Source organism: Osmerus mordax, chromosome 11 (genome assembly GCF_038355195.1).
Source record: "Osmerus mordax isolate fOsmMor3 chromosome 11, fOsmMor3.pri, whole genome shotgun sequence".
Classification (NCBI taxonomy): Eukaryota; Metazoa; Chordata; class Actinopteri; order Osmeriformes; family Osmeridae; genus Osmerus; species Osmerus mordax.
Window position 1 is genome coordinate 17700731 of NC_090060.1, and position 20912 is coordinate 17721642.

Genomic DNA, 20912 nt, shown 5'->3' on the forward strand with positions numbered 1-20912 from the left:
TCTCCAAGTAACCAGGGTTTTAAATTTCGGGGAGCTCTCCTCGAGGACAGCTACGGAGATGAGAAGCGCCCCGGAAGAAAAAAAACCTGAACGTCTGATGGAGTCGATACTGGGTTGCTCAGACAGACAGCAGACATGAGGACGGTCCTATCCGGTTCCCTCAGCCGTCATAAATGTCAAGTTAATTGCGCTTGAACATAATTGATGGAACTTCATTGGCCACGTGACACAAGGGACAATAACGTTGTTGTAAAGACTTCTGAACCAATAGAAAGACTGATAGCGTCTCAGGGGTTAGATAGATGGAATACATATTGTATAGCCTATTCCTATATAGGCCTACATAGCATATAGAATAGAACCTTCTTGAACTATGACTCTTACACAGACGCTTTTATCCAAATCGACGTTCACGGAAAAATAGAACCTGCAACCTCATGACCTGTAGCCAAATGTTTTACCAATGAGCTACACTCTTCCCCCTAAAGTAGTTATTGTGCCAAAACAGAATTTATTTGTTATCAAACATGAAAATATGTTTTTGTTTTATATAAAATATAGCCTATATTTCATTGTGACTTGATCAAAGTGAACAACCGCATTCATAAAGATTTTCCATGACACAAGTAGTCCACAGAATACATTAAATATTTTTTTACATATTAAGCTATTTCCTATAGCGTTCAGTCTGTGGCAGTTAAAGACTGCAGAATTACAGCAGCAGGTTCGGTGATAGAAACAGACGCCCTAGTCCTCCTGTCAAACACTCTCCCGATCCTCTCTCTGAAGGACTGAGAGAAGAAGTAGTAGAGAGCAGGGTCAAAGCACACATGCAGCAACGCCAGCAGCCAGGTGGATTCCTTGGCCAGGAAGAGGTGTCTCCTGGTGGGGCAGTCCTGCTCCAGGACCTGGGCCTGGTTGAGGGTGTACGGGGTGCGCACCACGTGGTACGGTACAAAGCTAACCACGTACGCCACGGTCACCACGGCGATGTAGACTGTGGCCTGGCAGGCGCTGTCCCGGTCGTCGGGGTTGTGCCTGCTTCCCAGCAGCCTTTGCAGGATGAGTCCGCTAGAGATGAGCACGGCGGCGGACGCGTTGAGGAACAGCGCCATGGAGAGGAAGATGGAGAAGGCGTGCCAGTGAAGACCCACGCCCTTCTTCAGGGCGGAGCAGCTGAGGAGCCGCTCCTCCGCCACGCTGTGGATTGGGAGGAGCATGTTGGGAACCATGACGACGAGGACCAGCATCCACACCACCGCCGACATCAGCCGGGCGAAGCCCACGTGACGCACACGCAGCACGCGCGCGCTGCCGAAGACCTGTGTGGGAGGAGTCACGCTTTTACATTTTACATTTAGTCATTTAGCTCAACTCATTTAGCAGACGCTCTTATCCAGAGCGACTTACAGTAAGTACAGGGACATTCCCCCGAGGCAAGTAGGGTGAAGTGCCTTGCCCAAGGACACAACGTCATTTGGCAGAGCCGGGGATGGAACCAGCAACTTTCTGATTTCTAGCCCGATTCCTTAACCGCTGATTGAATAAGGAACACCTGTTGTCTGTGTTTGATTTATTCACTATAAATCACGACCCCTTAACTTCATGCCTGAGAGAGGCTTTGCTAACCCTACCTCTGTGTCTGAACTGGTCATTCTTCTGAGGTGTAGGTTAACTCTCTCCTATCAGATTGTTGTCTAATAGGCTACTCATAAACCCAGAACTTTAACCAATAGTGACACCGTTCTAGTGTGGACGACAACAACTTATTCGTCACCTGCAGGTAGCGGTCCACACTGATGAAAGCCAGGAAGAAGATGGATGCGTACAAGCTGATGTAGATGAGCACCGCGCTGACCTGGCAGTGGAACACCATCATTTCCCAGGACGCCACACCCAAATCCTTGGCGATCTTGAAGGGCAGGGCCAGCGTCAGAATAATATCGGAGGCGAGCAGGTTGGTCAGGTAGACGTTTGTACACTCCTTGCTGCCGTGGAAACACGAGCCGCAGGTGAACGCCCACAGCGACATCGCGTTTCCCGCCAGGCTCACGAGGAAGATGAGGATGTAGAGGACGATAAACGGCTCCATCTGGTCGTTCACGACGCATCGCTTCGGGTCGGCGGTGAGGTAGCTGGTGGTATTCGGGGGAGAGGACATTGTCGTGGACAGCGACGTAGCGAGACCTGAACCTAAGACAGTGAGAAAAAACTATAATTGACGTTAGATTCAAATTAAACGAGAGAATAACAGGTTACTACACACAAAAAGAGACTTACGTTTTTGGGGGGGGCGGGGGCGTTGTCGTTACTTCACAGATGGCTGGTGAATCTTGTCTGTCGTGTTACAGGTTGTTTCTTCACTGTCGGGTAGGCTGTTGTAGGAAGTGCTGGAGATGTGCTTTATAAGACCATGACTGCAAATTAAACAACAACGTGTGAGAAGGAAGGAGTGAAGGTGTCATACGCCCCAAGGTCACACACCATGCATTTGGTCTCGTAAAATATTTGTTTGCATTATATTTTTGCATTTTTTATAACTCTTTCTGTATTTAGATATGTTGCAATCAGTAGCACAATCTAACCTTTGTGTTCCTCATGCGGAAAAAGCGTGCAGCCTGGCCTAATCTAATCTAACAGGGCATAGCCTACATTTTCATATTTTTCTACAACATTGGAAGTGGGCTTTCAACATAAAGATTTTGTATATTCACATATTGACAACTTTATATAGGTTTATTTGTACTTACTTTGTAAGTAACCTACTTTAAGTACTAGACCTAGTCTATATTGTTTTGCTTAGTTATGTTTTGTGTGTTTCCTATTGAACTATGTTTCCTAACCCAAAGAGGCAGAATTAGACTTAGCAAACTCTTATCTTCAGTATAGGTTTTCTAAATTTGCCTATGAGGTTTCCCTGACAAAATTACACACACATTGCAGACATGAAACTTCGTGGTGAGATGTAAATCTCCTCAACAGGAAATGGTTCAGTTCATTTCACACTGAAAGAAACAAACTCCTCACTCTTCCGCTCGCTCTTCTGATGTCATAAATGTAGTTTCTTTTACAAAGTTCAATGATTTTGATTAATGCTCCCTCCTGTTCGTTGGTCATAGAAGAGTTGCTAACCACGTCTAGAGATCCAGGGTTAGGGTGGGAGAGAAGACAAGCGGGTGGATCAGGCCGAGCTTCATCTCAACTATCTTTAAGCTCGTCAGCTAAACCACACTGAGACTCTACAGAGCTGCAATGGTACAGCGATGATATTCAACCCAACTTAGACACCAGTGTGGTGTGAAGCCGATCCCCCCAAGCGACTCTCTGACAGTCTAAGAAGTGGGGAGTCAGGTGGCTGAGCGGTGAGGGAGTCGGACTAGTAATCCGAAGGTTGCCAGTTCGATTCCCGGTCATGCCAACTGACGTTGTGTCCTTGGGCAAGGCACTTCACCCTACTTGCCTCGGGGGAATGTCCCTGTACTTACTGTAAGTCGCTCTGGATAAGAGCGTCTGCTAAATGACTAAATGTAAATGAAGCAGACTGAACAGAATGATAACGTACCGCATTGTTCCTGTTTCATCATGGAGTCGTGTGTTTACCTCCTCTGTTAGGACAGCAAAGGCTCCTGCTGGCCAGGGTCCTGTGTTTCTGGGTGATCTTAGTCAGTATCTGCCAGCGAGCCCTGCATCTGCGCATCCTGACATTTAACTAGAGACAGTAGCTTCCTGTTTGTGTCATCGCGCAAACCTCAACTTTCCACAGTGTCTGTAGATCTGTCAAAACCTCGAGGCTCTCCTGTCAAAGAGGCCTGCCTGAGGTGTGTGTGTCATTTCCTGGTTTTAGGACCCTGTGGTTGAAATTGAGTTTAATTTTATGGAACTAGAATACAGGAGCCGGCCTGTGTTCAGGAACTGTGATGAAGAACTGGGGTGACACTAATCATTGATCGGATCTTTAATGCAGACTACTTGACATCTTCCTCCACCTCCTCCTGTTGACCTTATATCATTAGTCACATTTCTCAGAATCATAGAAGGGGATTGTGACTTTTCACAGCAGATTGTAGTCATTTCGAGGAATAGATATCTTTGAAAAAAATAATTTTTAATGCAAAATTTCAGCAGTAAAGAACAGTCATAAAATAACTTAATTATTATAGAACACATATTTAACTCAATATTGCATTGATCCTTCGTAAGAGTTTTCTTCAATTAGTCAACAGGTCCCACTGACCAATAGTGGAAGAGATTGGGCCTCTTTGCTAAATCACACTTGTCCGTCTAGACGTGGTGACGATAGTTTTCTCTGTCCTCTGGAGTTCCAGGAGACTCTCGCTGTTCCTCCTCATCTCCAGCTGGGTCTGGGTGACGTTCGAGGCTCTCCTCATCTCCAGCTGGGTCAGGGTGACGTTTGAGGCTCCCCTCATCTCCAGCTGGGTCTGGGTGACGTTCGAGGCTCCCCTCTTCTCCAGCTGGGTCTGGGTGACGTTCGAGGCTCCCCTCTTCTCCAGCTGGGTCAGGGTGACGTTCGAGGCTCTCCCGAATCCCAGCTGCTCTCTGAAGGCCTTGCTGAAGATGAAGTAAATAAACGGGTCCAGGCAAGCGTTGAGAACCGACAGCAGCACCGTCCCCTCCTTCAGGAAGTAGAAAAGCCTCGCCCACTCGCACCTGCGTCTGAGCCTGAGCAAGGCGTAGGGCAGACGCACCAGGTGGTAGGGAACGAAACACACGCAGAACACGCCCACCAGAACACGCATGTTGCTCTTGGACCTGCTCAGCTTGCGGCAGGCGGTCCTTCGGGCCCGCTGCGCCTGCTCCACCCTCCAGCAGGTCCCACGGTACAACAGTACCAGGGAGACCAGGACAAACAGGAAGATGACCGCCAGGAAGGAGTGGATGATCTTGTAGAAGAGGTGCACCTCAGGGCTGTGCGCGGCGTCGCAGCCCAGGGACACGCAGGGCTGCGTCTCGTCCTGACTGGTGGTGAGATGCAGAGTCACGTAGACGCACATGGTGGTCACCAGGACGGACCAGGTCGCTATGGAGACGAGGTGGGCCGAGCGGACCGTCTGAAGGGCGTGATTCTCCAGCGGGCGGACGATCTTTAGGTACCTGGGAAGACAGGAAGTAGACAGGAAGTGGACAGGGCAGGGACAGGTAGGGGGACAGGATGTAGACAAGAATTGGGGCAGGAGGTGTGATTAGGGTTGGGTACCAAAACCCGGTTCCACTATGGAACCGGTTACGACGCAACCGGTAAGAATCGGACCGGATTAGAATGCACATTTCGGTTCCTCATTTCGGTTCCACTTAATGTGTTGACTGAAATATTTTCCCTCTGTCGCTCCAAAACGAACAGCTGTGGCTATATTTCACAGCCAAGGATTCCAACATCGCAAAATACAACAAATGTTTCAAAAAGATTATGGACAAAGGGGGAAGCACATCAAATTTATTGAAATATGCGGCGACACACAGAATACTTCTTAAAGCAGAGGGATGCACCGTGTTCGAGAGCTTGCGGACATCAGTCCTGGGACAGCCTCCCCAATTTGTCTGCCCTTTCAAACTCATACCTGTGTGTATAGGCCTTTTTCATCATCTCTGCCATTTACTTTCAATCTTGTACAGAAATGTACATAGGAGCTCATGAAAGAAGAGCTTTAGGTTTTGAATAACACAGTTACAAAAATTTAATATAATGGTAAAAGTGTTTGCAACATGAGACAAATGTTTGCTTTTGAGACGTGTATGTGATATTTTGAATGCAGTGCTTCATTTTGCAAGAGAAGTGAGGCATTTTGCATTTTGTGTGTGCAATTCTTGGATTTGTGTGTTAAGTTTTGGAAAAAAAGAGGACAAGTAAAAAATTATGTGTGTAAGCATTTGAAAAAAACTGTAAGAAACCGTTCGTTTGACACCCTCAAGTTTAACAGAAGTTGTTGTGCCGGATTAAACAGTAGGCTAGCCTATATAGCATTTGCCGTTTGGGTTTTGGCTTTTTGATGTTAGCATCCACATAAATGATAAAACTTTTATTTGTATGTTTTTTGAATAGTCAACGTCATAGACTAATGACAGTAACTGTAGTGGAAACTTTATTTTCTAATGTCTAATCTTATTTTGACTAAAACATACAAACAATATAACATGAAGCCAGTGCAGGTCCTAGCACATTCGGCGAGAGCTATCAACCCCGCCCCCCCTCCCCCCCCCCCCACCCCCACCCCCACCCCCCCCCCCCACCCCGCCAAAGCTGATAGCAAACTCGCGTCCCTGAACTGTTGTATAGTGGGTTAAGCAAGGGGAGTTTCTATAGCCTAGAAGTGCATTGAGCGCAGCAAGTAAGCTTGAAAGAAAAAAATGGATATGAATAGGGGATTGTGCCCCAGTAGAGTTTTAGGTCTAACAACACACCTGAACCAAACATTTCAAGCTTAAAAATGCGGAACTGTTGCTTAGACATGAGGAACAATACCAATGAGTATGCATTGAAAAGATAATTTCGCGTACCTGTTCGCGGCGATGTACTCCATGAAGAGGATGCTGGCGTACATGTTCAGGTAGAAAGCGGACGCCCCGAAAGTGCAGTATACTCTTCGCATGACGGAGCCGCTAGCGTAGTTCGCGATCCTCAGCGGGAGACAAAGGCTCAGAAGGAAGTCGGCAGCGACCAGATTCTTCAGGTAGACTGTCACACTGGAGGGGTGCTGCTGGGCTTGGCAGAAGTAGACGCGAAACGTGATGCCGTTCAAAACCAGACCCAGGAGGAACACCAGTCCGTAGGTGGTTATGAAGAAGGTTTGCGGTACGTCCTGGATGTCGCAACAGGAGTCGTTCCCCAGGGTTCTGTTTACCGGAGATGAGGAGTTGACGTGCTCCATTTGTGGAGTTCAACTTCTCCCACCCCCCGTATCAACTTGGTGCGTCTGTCTAATAAAAGACAGAATATGACATTTATTCAGTTGTCTTCTGCATTGTAATCGCTTATTGACCAATCAAATCGGAATGCATTTTATTTGCATAGCATTTTTACTAGCAGTGTCACAGATTCATAGATGCCCACAGAGATCACCACCAAGTAATCATAGCTATTTATTAACTAATAACTAGTAGGCTATAAGAATGTTTATTAACCCGCCTAAAAAACAATCATACATATAGAGCCAGGGCTATCAACCTGTGACTTTCTACAGAAAAAGAACTTGAACTTTATGACCACTTGATCTACATTCAAACATTCATACACTGAGCTACATCCATCTATGTATGACAGTAGTTCATTTTGGTTTAAATTGTTTATCACCTCACCTACATTCAAGTCATCACATTAACGTGGAACAACTCCAGCCAATCACTTGAGTGAAAACATACAAACTTTTTATCTATTGCATGTTAGATACTTTGATCATTTTACATAACATGGAATGTAAATATTTTTTATTCAAAGATGTTTGTGCGTGTGTTCCTCTTACCTGCTGTGCTGAGTGATGAGGATGGTCTTATCGGAGCTGTCATTGTCTGGTCTGGGTCTGTCACTTCCTCCTGTTCAGCTTTGTATCATACTGAGACTCACCACAGAGGCTAGCATGTGGGTGTGTGGGTGTGTGTGGGTCTACGTGTGTGTGTACGATGTGTGTGTTTTTGTGTGTGTTTTTGTGCGTGTTTTTGTGTGTGTTTTGTGGGTGTATGTGCGCGTCTGTGTGTGTGTGTGTATGTGGGTGCACGTGTGTGCACGTGTGTGTGCACGTGTGTGTGAATGTGAGATTGTCCATGAGAGAAAACGTGTTGAAGACTCATATGAGGATGAAAAGGTCCTTTTATAACGACAGGTGCTGCTCCTGTTATTTGAGAGTCAAATCAGGAATAGGTTGTTTTCAAATGTTATTTACCTGCATCATATTGATCCTTCATTTCCATAACGTACATAGTGTGTCTCTGTCGGTACTAGGGTTGGGGATCGTTTGGACTTATACGATTCCGATGCAGAACCGGTTCTTTTAAAACGATTCCGATTCCTAGAAACAAATTCCTAAACTGATTATTGAAAAACTGAAAACTGAAAGTAATCAAAGTCAAATTACTGGGGGAGATAGTTTTGAAAATGTTGACTGGAGTTAATAGAATAAAAACGACCGGACGAGCCGGATACCTAATCGGAAATGACCAAAGTACCAGCAGCATCCACCTCACGCCGGGGGTCTGGAGTGGTGCCACCAGAGATGTTACTACTGCCCCCAGGTGGTATGAACATTGTAATTTGCTTTTTTTGCTTCTGCTGTGAAAATATGTCCATGTTGACATACAGCCAAAACATGTTCAAATTATACAAAACATTAATTAAATTAATTAAATTAGCAATGTTTAAAATGATTAAACATTGCTAAAACATCTAAAATGTAGGAACACACATGCCGTCAGTTTGCTCTTGTGATTCTGTGGTTGTGAGTTTCTCTTTCCTGTTCTGCACATGAAGCAAGTAATGTGCTTCGTCATCACTGCAGTGTGGGCCCCTTTGACTGCAGCTACAGGCTGACATGACCACAGAAGAAGACACATGGGTCACATGCCACACTCCCAGTGTTAGACAACTGATGCCAGATGAATACTGATAGGAGTAGGCTTCTGTGTAAAAAAGTCTCTAATTAAGCATAAGCACAACACGTCACATTTCATCTCCTACACATTATACCCATCTAAACAGAGAGCCAATATACTGTATACATTCATATGAAGTCTGCAATTGAAATCAACTTTTAAATGCAGATTCTCCCTCCAAGTCTCTCTCCCTCCATCTCCCCCTTTCCTTCCCCCCTCCCCTCCCTTCCCCTCCCCTCCCCTCGCCTCCTCCCCTCCCTCCCTCCATCCCCCCCTCCCTCCCTCCCCCCCTCCTCCCCCCCCCTCCCTCCCTCCCTCCCTCCCCCCCCCTCCCCCCCTCCTCCCCCCCCTCCCTCCCTCCCCCTCCCTCCCTCCCTCCCTCCCCCCCTCCTCCCCGCCCCCCTCCCTCCCCCCCCCCTCCCTCCCCAGTCAGGGTCAGATGTTGCTGAGGCTCTGTCCAGTGGTCAGAGACTGCCTCCTGTCTCCTCCCCCCGACAGCTTCCTGAGCAGCGACTCCCTGAACGTCCGACACATCAGGAAGTAGATGACGGGGTCCAGGCACACGTTGAGCGCAGACAGGAACAGCGTTCCCTCCTTGATCTGGAACAGCAGGAAGCGGCTGTGCCAGCTGAACCCGGCCACGGGCATCTGGCTGAGGGTGTACGGCACGCGGCAGGCGTGGTACGGCACGAAACACACAAAGAACACCACCAGGAGGCTCAGGATGCTACGGTTCGATTTCCGGCACACCTCGCCGGCGTCCTGCCGCACGCGACGGTAGGAGCGGTAGATCTGGCAGGCGATGGAGGAGTAGCAGAACCCCAGCACCAGGAGGGTCACCCAGAACAGCCCCACACTGAACAGGGTCGACGCCTGGTGCCACTGCACCCCCAGCGGGCTCTTCAGCTTCATGCAGTCCCTGGCCCCCCCCTCCCCGGGCCGGCTGGTGAGCACCACGTTGGGCAGCACGGACAGAACCAGCAGGCTCCAGGTGAGCAGCGCCAGCACGCGGGCGAAGCCCACGCTCTGGAGGAGCGGGGAACGGCAGGAGAACGAGGAGGAGGACCGGACGATCCTCACGTAGCGCTCCAGGCTGATGAGGCCCATGAACACGATGCCCACGTACATGCTGGAGTAGAAGAGCACGGCCGTGTAGCGACACACCACCACCCTCAGGCGCCAGCCGCCAAGGTCCATCTCGCTGGCCACACGCCACGGGTAGGTGGACAGCATGAGGAGGTCGGCCAGCACCATGTTCTTCAGATACACCACCAGGCCAGAGTCGCTGGGGACCCGGAAGAAGATCCAGGCGGCCAGGACGTTGAGGACCAGGCCCACGCCGCAGATCAGCATGTAGAGGGCAGGGAGGACCTGCTGGGTGAACAGGCTGCTGAAGTTGCTGGTTTGGTTGGATGCAGCCGGGGACCAGGGGGGGGGGAGCTGGGTGAAGTTCAGGTCCATGGCTGAGGGAGGAAGCGTGTGTAAAAAAAATTTTTTATGTTTTTGAATATTCTTTTAAAATATTATTATAATTTTTTCTTTTCAATTGCTCTGTATATAATCAGCAGAAGTTATTGTTTAACATAGTAATGTATTTCTATCATCATTGTTATCATTATCATGGTATCATGGAGACCTTAGCCCTCCTTTTCTACACTGTTGGGAATAACAGTAAGCAACTTTCTCCTTTTCTTTCCCTTAAACTGATGGAGAACATCTGTACTGCTGGACAGCTTAAATACCGTCAAGTTGTGTTGCTTCTAAAACTGCAAAAGCAGCCAGTTATCTTAAATCTGGTGAACTCACAGTCTAATCAATCTTGAACAGCACACTGGCACATTCAGACGCTGTGTTACATAAATCATACTGTATCTTGACCTCAGAATACCCTTGGGATATTACCAGAACAAATACTACTTCAAAATCGAGCAACATAAAAAATATATTGTTAGAAAGTTGGACTAAATCGTTTTCCATTGGAATGAACACAACGCTTCTACAGCATGCGTATGATTCACACAACACTGTTTACCCTCTAGCATGGTAAGAAAACCGCACAAGTTACCCTGATATGTTACTTAAAGTTGTGTCTCTCATGCACAAACACAAACAGAGTAACACATAAACTGACACACTCACCAAACGACAACACCGAAATCCAAACACACCAGGAGGTTGGATGTCAGAGAAGCTGGTGGTTCTCTGGTGGTTCTCTATGCTTTCTGAAGAACCAGACAGACGGACAAACTGGACCGCTAAACAAGATCCAGACACGCGTACAGATGTGCGATCACGCGTGACTGTGAGATCTGAGCGGAGAAGTCTGGAGCCGATGCAGTCTGACCTGGAACAGGAGCTGGATCTGGACCTGGAGCAGACGTGAGAGGGCTGGGGGTCGTCTGATCTTCGTCTCTCGTCTGGCGGTCTGATGAGGGAGGAAGGGGAGAGAGAGATGGGAGAGAGAGAGAGGGAGAGAGAGAGAGAGAGAGAGAGAGAGAGAGAGAGAGAGAGAGAGAGAGAGAGAGAGAGAGAGAGAGAGAGGGCAGGAGGGTGGGCGGGAGAGAGGGCGTCTGTCTTTCGCCTGAAGGCAGGAAACCCTTCAGACCTTCCTCCAAAGTCTCACACGATGACTCGTGTGTGAGGCAGCATGTGTGAGTCTCAGAGGACATCTCATCAGACAAACACACACCCACACACACAGCAGCCTGACAGTATTCTGACCAAACTCCTCTCTTTTCTCTCAGTCCACCCCCCATCAAGGCTAGAGAATGCCAGGAAGTCCATGCTGGTACATGAAATAGGAAGTGGTCGAAACTTGTTCATCTTTCTGCTCGGGTCTAGTTAGAATGAGGAAGCTGTAGATTCAGTCTGATGATGGCACTTCTACCCTTATACCTCATCAAAGACGAGGAGCGCTGAGTTTGAGAAACACGAGAGTGAATTGGCATAAAGACTCAGCAGAAAAGTCGGGGGGGGGGGGGGGGGAGAGTTGCAAGATTGATTTGTGTTGTGAGCAACAAATACAGACCCCAGCATATCAAAAAGTGTATTTAAACATCTTATTTGAATGTTTAAATGAGAGCTTAATACATTTGGGTTATATTCTTATTTTTAGACGGAATTCGGAAGTGGACTTAGAATGTATTGATTGTGTATTCACATACTTATTGACAACTTTTAATATGTGTAAGTACTGCATGTATTCAAATATGTTTTATTGTTTTAGCGATCCAGGTCCAGTTAGCCCATGAGCAGCCTCGAGGACCTGACGGTCTCCTTCTGGTACTTGGGATATAAATCTGGAGCTAAACAAACTTTCTCTATGAAGAAAACATGTAACGTCTCAGGTTACTGTGTAAGCACAACATCGTGAGGTTTATGTATTCAACTTGAGATAAATACCCTTATTTGGCAGTTTTAATGCGTGATTCCTTGATCTGGTTTGGCTTTCAGCTGTAAGGAAACAGGCCAAATATCAAAGTACAATGTAAATAACAGGATCAACCAATGGTTTCAGAATGCACATGCCAAAAGTCATGTTTATAAAAACCTCCTATTCCTCCCAAAAGGATTTCATATCAAACACACCCCCCTCCCCCACCACCACCCCCACAAAAAAAACACCAAAGACTATTCTGGTCTTGTTCATCTCCAAACGCTGTGGAAAGCAGACGAGACTTATAGAAAGATCACAGAGACAGAGGAAGAGAGAGAGACAGAAAGAGAGAGAAAGGGGAAGAACAGCAACAGGAAGGAGAAGAGAAAGAGAGGAGGATAGCTGAGGAGAGGTGGGTGAGGTGCTGTAAGAGGACACAGGGCAGACAGTTAGACTAAACAAACAGCAGCTTTCTGACCATCGCTGCTGTTAGCTGCAGTACCACCGCAGAACACCACAAGGACACAAGCCCCTTTAGACAAAATAAAATGCTATTTTTATTTTTGAAAATAACTACAGAAATAAATTAGTTCTTGATTCACAGTATGGGCAAATTACATTAACATGTTAAACCTGAGTTATCCTATTAAAATACATAGGTGAATGTACAAGTTGAGATGTAAATGTGTACAGTGAAGGTCATTTACCTGCAGTTCTATTTAAAGTGCTAGTGTGCTTTCCTGCTACTGTGGACTTCTCATGGTCTGAAGTATACTAACCGCAGGTATGTTTCTGCTTCAAGGTTGACAATCATCATGGGATCATCACAATCATCATGGGATCATCACAATCATCATGGGATCATCACAATCATCATGGGATCATCACAATCATCATGGGATCATCACAATCATCATGGGATCATCACAATCATCATGGGATCATCACAATCATCATGGGATCATCACAATCATCATGGGATCATCACAATCATCATGGGATCATCACAGGGAAAAGTACTCCTGCATCATCACCATCATCATCACTATCCTCTTCATCATCATCACCATCATCCCTTCCTCTCTTCTCATGGTCCTGGAGCTTAAACTGAGACTGGACTGACCTGGAACACACACACACAGTGAGACTTCTGACACGACGACATGCAGCTGGGGAAGACACGCAGACAACCACCACCCCCCCCCCCCCCCCCTTTTCCAGCTGCACCTGGTTAACCAAGACATCACATAACAAACACACACACACTTGCACCACGTTCTGAGGGATGTAAACAAGCGCACCTTGTTTCTGCGGAAGCCTCGACCGAAGACAACGCCACACATGGAGTTGAGTGTGTGGGCAGCACAGAGGAGAGCCTGCAGGCCGCTGCTGGCCGCCAGGACGGTGAACAGCACCACGTGCCACAACACAGCACTCCTTGGCTCCTCACAGGCGGAGGCCCACAGAGCAGGGTCATACAGGTAGACCGGGTCCCTGGGAACACAGAGCAGGGGCATACAGATAGACTGGGTCATACAGGTAGACTGGGTCATACAGGTAGACTGGGTCATACAGGTAGATATTGTCTCTAGGAACACAGTCTAAGTCATACAGGTAGACTGTACTGTGTACAGTACTGCACAATAGCCTGTGTGTATCCATGTATGTGTAAGGACCACATTGTGTTGTGCTCTCCCAGGAGACCTGTACTCACTGGCTGGACGTGCGTCTGAACGGGGCCACCCAGGCCTGGCCCTGCGTGGAGTTGTGGAGGCACAACGGGCCGTTAACCAGCGCGCTGGCGCTCACCAGACAGCAGAGGGCAGCAGCCGTCAGGGCCACGCAGGAGGAGCCCACCTGGAACAGCATCTGGCAGCACAGACACAGCCAAAACCATACAGTTAGAACACTTTACCTCAGCACAGATACAGCCAAAACCATAGAGTTAGAACACTTTACCTTAGCACAGATACAGCCAAAACCATAGAGTTAGAACACTTCACCTTAGCACAGATACAGCCAAAACCATAGAGTTAGAACACTTCACCTTAGCACAGATACGGCCAAAACCATAGAGTTAGAACACTTTACCTCAGCACAGACACGGCCAAAACCATAGAGTTACAACTTTACCTCAGCACAGATACGGAACCAGATATTCGGATCCTAATATTCACCCTGATCCTAATATTCACCTTCACCCTGATCCTAATATTCACCCTCACCCTGATCCTAATATTCACCCTGATCCTAATATTCACCCTCACCCTGATCCTAATATTCACCCTGATCCTAATATTCACCTTCACCCTGATCCTAATCTCCATCCTCACCTCAGTCCTGAATCCACAGCAGCCCGTCTTTGAGCTGCCAATTATAAATCTTCTCGCTCCGACCAGAACCTGCGAAGCAGAAAACATCATAATAGAAAAACAATCCAGATACATGTGAAAAGCTTGATAATTCACACATAATTCCTCCCACTGTTATTTTGTATTATAATATATGTATCTACAACAGTTTGAACGCTCTGTAAGGTCCCTTCACAGATGCGGGTGTGTGATCGGCATCAGGAATACAGAACAAGAAGAGGAAAGTAATCAGAAACCTGTGAAGGCACTGATTCTGCAGTCAAAACCCCACACTGTTACACAGAACCCCACACTGTTACACAGAACCCCACACTGTTACACAGAACCCAAAACTGTTACACAGAACCCCACACTGTTACACAGAACCCCACACTGTTACACAGAACCACACAGATGGGTGTACGCACACACATGCACACACAAGCAAGCATGCACACACACACATGTACATACACACACACACACACACACACACATGTACCAGGAATCCTGACGCCCACAAGCCGGTTCCATACGTGGCCTCTCTGGTCACATGACCCTCCAGCAGGTAGCGTCCCTCCAGCCAGGGGAAGAACAGCAGGCTGTTGGCCAGGATGCACAGCAGGGCCAGGGGAACCAGGGACACACCCACACACCTGGAGCAGCTCGCCACACACATGACTCTGGAGAGGACCACAGCACTATTACTTAAATAGTGAGTAAAATACTTTTATATGGAAGCAAATCAGTGATATGTTTTGAATTTTAAAGGGCATTGGATACTTAATATTGAAATGTAAACACCACCGAATTTGGTGGTTTTTAATTAATATGAATTTATTGAAATGTAAAAAAATTCTCATCAAAAATGTAAAAAAATTCTCATCCAAAAATTCTAGGTTCGGAAATTCAGGCTGCTGAAATTCGAATGGTGAAATTCAGATCCAAAAAACTTGAGCGGAAAAAAATCAGATTGAAACATCCGGGATGTTTGTATGTGTTTTTTTTTTACATTTCACATTTAGAGGAGAATTAAAAAAAACAACACATTTGTAATTAAAACCATGAAAGAAAAAAAAATCTATTCAGAATCTCAGAAATTAATTTGAATAAACCCCAATGTCATTTAATAGCTCTTGTTTCAACCAGATAAATTGACTGGACCAAATCGAACCCTTACTCTAAATACAGCACATCAACATATAATTTTTAATATTTAATTTAAATAGGACGTGGCTACACTATCTGTTTCTTGCTCCATCAAATAGTAGACTTAAAGTCCTTGTTTAAAGCCGTCAATTAATGATATATATAAAAGTGGAACAGCAACAAAACCAGATCAAACTAGAGTATCTTACCTGCCTTTGGAGAGATGATGGAGAAGCCTAGTTCTTATTGTGCCAACTGAGTAACGGTAGTTACTAGAAGGAGAAGAAGCAGAAGGAGCATCCAATATTTCAGCACAATTCGATGAGGAACTTGACATTCGCAGACACCAAATATGGTCAATGAAGTGACACATTCCCGCCCCCTTAAGCATCGCGCGCACACGCACATACACACACACACTGATTATTTTCAACGTCACACAACACCACAATGCCAAAAAGGGCAGTTGGGTAATATTTGTTTAGGGACTGTAGTGGCCTGCTATTCCCGGGGCATTTTTATTGCTATTTTGGGTCCGTTTGGAGAAGTTCTGTTCCTCAAATCAGATAATGTGGGAGCAGTGAATCACGGTTAGAGTTGAAAAGGATGGAAAATACGAACTGTACCACAGTCAAGTTTGAACTGCCCTTGTCTCAGCTTGCCCTCCTGAAAACAGCAGGGGACCCTCACCTCTGGCATGTTTTTTGTGAGTAAGCTAGGCTAATAAACACATTTCAATGAAAATAAACATAAGTTTTATTTATTAATTGGCTATAGGTCCTAGTTATATTCCATCAACTGTATAACTTCAGGCTACTAAATTAGCTAGCTAGCTAGAACTGACTGACTAGAGCTATTGCAGGTTGTTAATATCTGTGACATCATTAGAAAGCCCAAGAATTCCAATACAACGGGTAGCTGAGTTTCTAGCTCAAAGCCGGTGTCCGCTGAGAAGGTGATCAGCTGCAATCTGCCTACCCTCGAGGACCCTGAGGCGAGCGAGGAAGATTGTGGCCGACCCCTCCCACCCTGGCCACTCCCTGTTCCAGCTACTCCCCTCTGGGAGAAGGCTGCGGTCCATCAGGACCAAAACCTCACGCCATAAGAACAGTTTCTTTCCATCTGCTACTGGCCTCTTCAACAAGGCCAAGGACTCCCATTGACATTCATTCATTATTGAACCCAGTATCTGATTGCACTATGTTGACCACTCATGCTGCTCATTCTTATTCTTATATATATTTTACTTTATATTTATATTGTTTTATTCTTAGATTGTTTAGTTCTTAGGAATAGTTAAAATTCTGTACCTTTACTTAATTTAAGATCTGTATATGTTTAGTGTTTGCACCTCCCTGCCACAGTAAATTCTGTGTTTGTATAACATACACTGCGAATAAACCGAATTCTGATTCTATAACGGATGTGAAACCCCCCCCCCCCCCCCCCCCCTAAACAACCATCATGCAACACCAACAAGAGTTTCATTTGCGTCTCATTTTATTCCATAGTTAATACAGTATATGGGTCTAAAGAATGGAGGAAAAAAAAATAAAAAGTTTAATATGAACCAGATTTGATAACCATGGGTGTTGCTCCTCCCATGAGCAGAGGTCGTTCCTCAGCGCGTCCTATGAGGTGAAGGCCTCATGGAAGTCCTCTACCCAGCACAAGGCATGAGTTTCAAAAGGCACAAACGATACTAAGAAGGCCAACCTTCACCCCCCTCCCCTGCTCTCTCCCCTGCTCTCCCCCCTGCTCTCCCCCCTGCTCTCCCCCCTGCTCTCCCCCCTGCTCTCCCCCCAGTCCAGGGGAGCTGAGGAGGACTGGAGGTGGAGAGGGAGGGTTAGTGACGGTGTCAGGCTGAGGAGGACTCAGTGTCCTGGGGGGAACATGTCTGTGAGAGAGGCCTGTCTGCTGGCTCTACCCAGGGAGATCAAGGGTGCAGCAGAGCTGGAGGGGCCGCCCTGCCCTCCTCCTCCTCCTCTCACCCTGGGGCTGGACAGTCTCCTCTCCGACGCGCCCCGTTTGGTGGCGCTGGCTGAGCGAGAGCGCCCCCTGTTGGTGCAGGGGGGAGTGGCAGGCACCGCCCCCGAGCTGGACTGAGCGCGGCCCGAGGTGGACTGAGCGCGGCTGGGCTTCTGTCGGAGCAGGTACTGGTCGCTGGAGCCCTTCCTGCGGTCGACAGCCTGGAGGGCCGTCTCCCGGTCCAGCTCCTTCTGCAGGGCCTGGGCCAGCCTGCGGTCTTCCTCATGCTGCCTGAACAGCACCTCCTCCCTCTGGGCCAGCTCCTGCAGCAGCGTGGCCTCCTCCGGGGCCCAGGGGGGCTCTCCGCCCCCGGGGGGAGACCTCGCTGGGCACGGACGTTTGCTGAAAGCTTCCACCACCTCCTCCCCCCTGGGACCCAGCTCTGAGCTCTTCCTCTTGGATACAGACACTGGCTCGGAGCTGGTGTGGGAGGGGCCTGTGGAGGGGTGGATGTGGGAGGAGTTTGTGTGTGGGGTGTGGCCAGTTGAGGGGTGGGTGGAGCCTTCTGCTGACGTAGTGGCAATGCACTGCATGCTGGGATGCTCCTGACAGAGGTCTGTTCTGGGCGTGGAGGACTTCCTGTCTGGGCAGGAAACGTTCTCCTGAAACACAGCAATGTTGTTCATGTTTATCCAACTATAATACGTCTTTTAAGAGTTAGGGTTGGAAACATTGGTTAGGGTTAGAAACATGTTTTGCTCATGTTAACATGGAAGAGAGACAGAGCCCTACCTTGTTGGCCGTGAGGCTGGAGCTGCTCTCTGGGTCGCTGAGGGGCCTTGGGAGCGGGCTTAAGAACCTAGAAGCAAAACAGAGACACAGTAATCACCTGTACTGGAGTACAGATGTTACTGTTGCTGCTCCATGCCTGGGATGTGGTTACTTTAAGTGTTCCTGGTGTGAGGATGTGTTACAGTCATCATCGTTCACACTCACTTCTCTATATCTCCAGCGTTGGTGTGTGGTTTCCTCTTGGACAGGGGGGTTTTATTCAAACGAGTGTTACTCTGTGACTCTGAGATCGGGCTTTGATTCTGAGGAGGAGGGAGGGAGGGAATCAATCAACAACTATTTCCCCAAATAGACGTATCTCTTCCCACAAGGCCTAGAGAGGGAAAGGGAAGGTACCAAACGATGACCACATCCCTTGATATCGACTCCGTTCCTCTTCTCACCCTGGACAGCGGATGTGTTTCCTACTCACCAGCTCCTCACTGAGCGTCCAGGCTAGCCTCTCATCATCCTCCAGCTGCCTCTGCTCCTGACTCCTGCTCTCCTCCGCCCGGCGGCCCTCCTCCTCTGCCAGAAGGCGCTGGATGTACTCCTCACTCGCCCTCCTCTCCGCCTCCTCGAGAGCCCGCTTCTCCTCCGCCAGCTGGAGGAGGGGAGGAGGAGGGGAGGAGGAGGGTGGGTAGGAGGGGAGGTGGAGGAGAGGTGGAGGAGAGGTGGAGGGAAAAGAGAGGAGGAGATACATGGTTTACTGACACTGATTTGGTTTCATAGTCTAAACACATGGTGCAGCTAAACGTATCTGCAGAGAGCTCTCACCTTGCTGATCTGATCCTCGTACTCCTGCCTCACCTCTCCTGGCAGACACACCTGCGGCCTGAAGAACGATACTGCAGACGCGCGCATACACACAGGTCAGCACAGCTCATCATCCAATGACACACACAGACTTGAGGCCTGTTCACACTATCAACCTTCTGCTGTTGGGTTTGGAATGTCTTGAAAGATAACTGTCATTTTCACACTGCCCCAACGAACGCCGACAGGCACAGTCATACTGTTAGAGGGGCCAGTTACATTAAACATTATTGTCATGATTTTCTTCACTGCATTAAAGGGATTAACAGGCAAAAGACCATGTTTAAAAAGATCCATACTCTACATTTAGGGGGCCCACAAGGGGGTCCAAGCTTGCTGTCACAGGGGCACTGCACCCCTCCCCCAGAACCGCCCCTGACACCAACTCCCACAGACGACAGCAGCGCTAAACACTGATGTTCCTTGATGATAACTGTGACAGAAGACACACTCACTTTCCTCCTCGTCCACCTCCAGCCCTCGCAGTCGGCGCTGGCACTGCGCGGGGAAGGCAGCCTGCACCCGGAGCCACAGCTCGCTGTTCACCAGCGTCTTGTTGCGGCCGTTGTGCCGCGCCCAGGTCGACACTCGCTTGCGGCACAGCGGGCAGCACATGTTCGCCTTATCCACGGTTTCCAGAAAGCAGGGCTTGCAGAACGTGTGGCCGCACGGTAATGTGACCGGTTCGAGGAAGATCTCCAGACAGACGGGACAGAGGCAGTCAGCTCGGGACAAGCTCCCGGTAGACCCTCCGTGGGAAGCAGACACCTCCATCTCGGATACCGGCGGCATGGCTTCGCCTTCTCCAGTTCTGACAGCTTTCACGTCCAGCGTTTCAGTCGCTTTTCGCTTGAAGAACCTACCCTCAAGGCACATAAACAAGATGGCAAATTACTAAAAGGGAAACACTGAGGATACTTGCTAAATTTTAAGCCCTGGTTGAAGTAGCTAAAACCTCTAACTAGCTGCTGCCAGAAATATGGGTTAATAATTCCCTCCATAAGAATAATATCTCTCTACCAACAACACCAACACGATATATGAAGTAAGCTGGTTTAGTGACTGGTAGCTCGATAGTTTAGCAAGTTCAGGGCAGTTGTCTCATTTTAGCTCATGCTAGCTAGCTAGTCTATTCTCCATACAGGCAAATACTCAGACAACAGAAACAATACTCCAAAAAAACTAAACTGATAGTTCATCAGTTGCATTTTATCATAGTAATTAGCTAGTTAAGTTGGGCTAACGAGCTACTTCGTTCGCTGGAGCTTGTGTATCTACTTAGCACAATCCTTTAAAAAAACGTTGTCTAGCTAATGGTCAGCTAGCTAGCTCTAGCTTGACGTATCACAGTAGTGGCATAGCTAGACTAGCTAGGTATTCACCGCCCACGTTTTGTCTGAAATTACGCCTAAAACGACGGTGGGCCCAGATATACAATTACTTAGTTGTTCTTACACATACTAGAAACTCCAGACAGCACGATTCCATTAAATCCTGTCGGTGCATCCACCAAGCTAGTCTAGCTTCTTTTCAAAGAGCAGGTCTTGCGAAACCAATTGCTGCTAGCGCGCCAGAAAGTTGCTCTGGTAGCGCGGTTACCTCAGCCAGGAAGCTTTCACCAATCCGGGGTAGACGCTACGAAAGTTTGGGATTAATGAAAATTAATAATGTGGCAGTCCCAATGTTTGTTTTTTTGTCATGGTTCGCATACAAACTAAAATATTCGTTGGATTAATCTAATTACATTTGGAAAGTGTATGCTAATATAGTTTATATTGTGTGAAATACAATTGGCCTAATTCACAGACAGTGCGTACGCACAA

At 47.7% G+C, this 20912-nt stretch overlaps 5 protein-coding genes across 6 annotated transcripts; all 5 read right to left on the minus strand.

Annotated features, from left to right (window-relative positions):
* Nucleotides 1-504: 504 nt before the first annotated feature.
* gpr171 (G protein-coupled receptor 171) lies at nt 505-3684 on the minus strand. Its single transcript, XM_067246301.1, has 4 exons — nt 3563-3684; nt 2281-2417; nt 1778-2193; nt 505-1322 (listed from the first exon to the last, which is right to left on the minus strand). Exons 3-4 carry the CDS (start codon nt 2159-2161, stop codon nt 684-686), a joined length of 1023 nt encoding a protein of 340 aa, XP_067102402.1. The 5' UTR covers nt 2162-2193; nt 2281-2417; nt 3563-3684; the 3' UTR covers nt 505-683.
* A 256-nt stretch (nt 3685-3940) lies between these two features.
* LOC136951721 (P2Y purinoceptor 14-like) lies at nt 3941-7661 on the minus strand. Its single transcript, XM_067246300.1, has 3 exons — nt 7476-7661; nt 6514-6933; nt 3941-5112 (listed from the first exon to the last, which is right to left on the minus strand). Exons 2-3 carry the CDS (start codon nt 6882-6884, stop codon nt 4263-4265), a joined length of 1221 nt encoding a protein of 406 aa, XP_067102401.1. The 5' UTR covers nt 6885-6933; nt 7476-7661; the 3' UTR covers nt 3941-4262.
* A 1372-nt stretch (nt 7662-9033) lies between these two features.
* On the minus strand, nt 9034-10902 carry LOC136952149 (P2Y purinoceptor 14). Its single transcript, XM_067246851.1, has 2 exons — nt 10738-10902; nt 9034-10061 (listed from the first exon to the last, which is right to left on the minus strand). The coding sequence occupies exon 2, from the start codon at nt 10057-10059 to the stop codon at nt 9034-9036; it is 1026 nt and encodes a 341-aa protein (XP_067102952.1). The 5' UTR covers nt 10060-10061; nt 10738-10902.
* Nucleotides 10903-13020: 2118 nt separating this feature from the next.
* Nucleotides 13021-15799, minus strand: LOC136952281 (transmembrane 4 L6 family member 1). Its single transcript, XM_067246999.1, has 6 exons — nt 15684-15799; nt 14828-15008; nt 14308-14376; nt 13689-13843; nt 13276-13468; nt 13021-13097 (listed from the first exon to the last, which is right to left on the minus strand). Exons 2-6 carry the CDS (start codon nt 15002-15004, stop codon nt 13077-13079), a joined length of 615 nt encoding a protein of 204 aa, XP_067103100.1. The 5' UTR covers nt 15005-15008; nt 15684-15799; the 3' UTR covers nt 13021-13076.
* Nucleotides 15800-17257: 1458 nt separating this feature from the next.
* rnf168 (ring finger protein 168) lies at nt 17258-20668 on the minus strand. Of its 2 annotated transcripts, none has more exons than XM_067246559.1 (7): nt 20545-20668; nt 19545-19948; nt 19051-19121; nt 18707-18877; nt 18439-18536; nt 18235-18301; nt 17258-18104 (listed from the first exon to the last, which is right to left on the minus strand). In XM_067246559.1, exons 2-7 carry the CDS (start codon nt 19879-19881, stop codon nt 17349-17351), a joined length of 1500 nt encoding a protein of 499 aa, XP_067102660.1. In that variant the 5' UTR covers nt 19882-19948; nt 20545-20668; the 3' UTR covers nt 17258-17348. The 2 variants fall into 2 exon arrangements, with proteins under 2 accessions (XP_067102660.1, XP_067102661.1); XM_067246560.1 differs by having other exon boundaries at nt 20551-20660.
* Between the last annotated feature and the right edge of the window lie 244 nt (nt 20669-20912).

What these genes read in the sequence shown, in the direction of transcription:
- LOC136952281 (XM_067246999.1), bottom strand. Translation starts at nt 15,004, where the DNA reads ATGTGTGTGGCGAGCTGCTCCAGGTGTGTGGGTGTGTCCCTGGTTCCC. An exon ending in TGTGGGCGTCAGGATTCCTG is followed by an intron (nt 14,377 to 14,827) that starts GTACATGTGTGT and finishes TCTGCTTCGCAG; the next exon opens with GTTCTGGTCGGAGCGAGAAG. An exon ending in TTCAGACGCACGTCCAGCCA is followed by an intron (nt 13,469 to 13,688) that starts GTGAGTACAGGT and finishes CTGTGTTCCCAG; the next exon opens with GGACCCGGTCTACCTGTATG.
- gpr171 (XM_067246301.1), bottom strand. Translation starts at nt 2,161, where the DNA reads ATGTCCTCTCCCCCGAATACCACCAGCTACCTCACCGCCGACCCGAAG. An exon ending in GTGTGGACCGCTACCTGCAG is followed by an intron (nt 1,323 to 1,777) that starts GTGACGAATAAG and finishes CCTCCCACACAG; the next exon opens with GTCTTCGGCAGCGCGCGCGT.
- LOC136951721 (XM_067246300.1), bottom strand. Translation starts at nt 6,884, where the DNA reads ATGGAGCACGTCAACTCCTCATCTCCGGTAAACAGAACCCTGGGGAAC. An exon ending in GAGTACATCGCCGCGAACAG is followed by an intron (nt 5,113 to 6,513) that starts GTACGCGAAATT and finishes CTGTCTTCCCAG; the next exon opens with GTACCTAAAGATCGTCCGCC.
- LOC136952149 (XM_067246851.1), bottom strand. Translation starts at nt 10,059, where the DNA reads ATGGACCTGAACTTCACCCAGCTCCCCCCCCCCTGGTCCCCGGCTGCA.
- rnf168 (XM_067246559.1), bottom strand. Translation starts at nt 19,881, where the DNA reads ATGCCGCCGGTATCCGAGATGGAGGTGTCTGCTTCCCACGGAGGGTCT. An exon ending in GGAGGTGGACGAGGAGGAAA is followed by an intron (nt 19,122 to 19,544) that starts GTGAGTGTGTCT and finishes GCGCGTCTGCAG; the next exon opens with TATCGTTCTTCAGGCCGCAG. An exon ending in ACGAGGATCAGATCAGCAAG is followed by an intron (nt 18,878 to 19,050) that starts GTGAGAGCTCTC and finishes CCCCTCCTCCAG; the next exon opens with CTGGCGGAGGAGAAGCGGGC.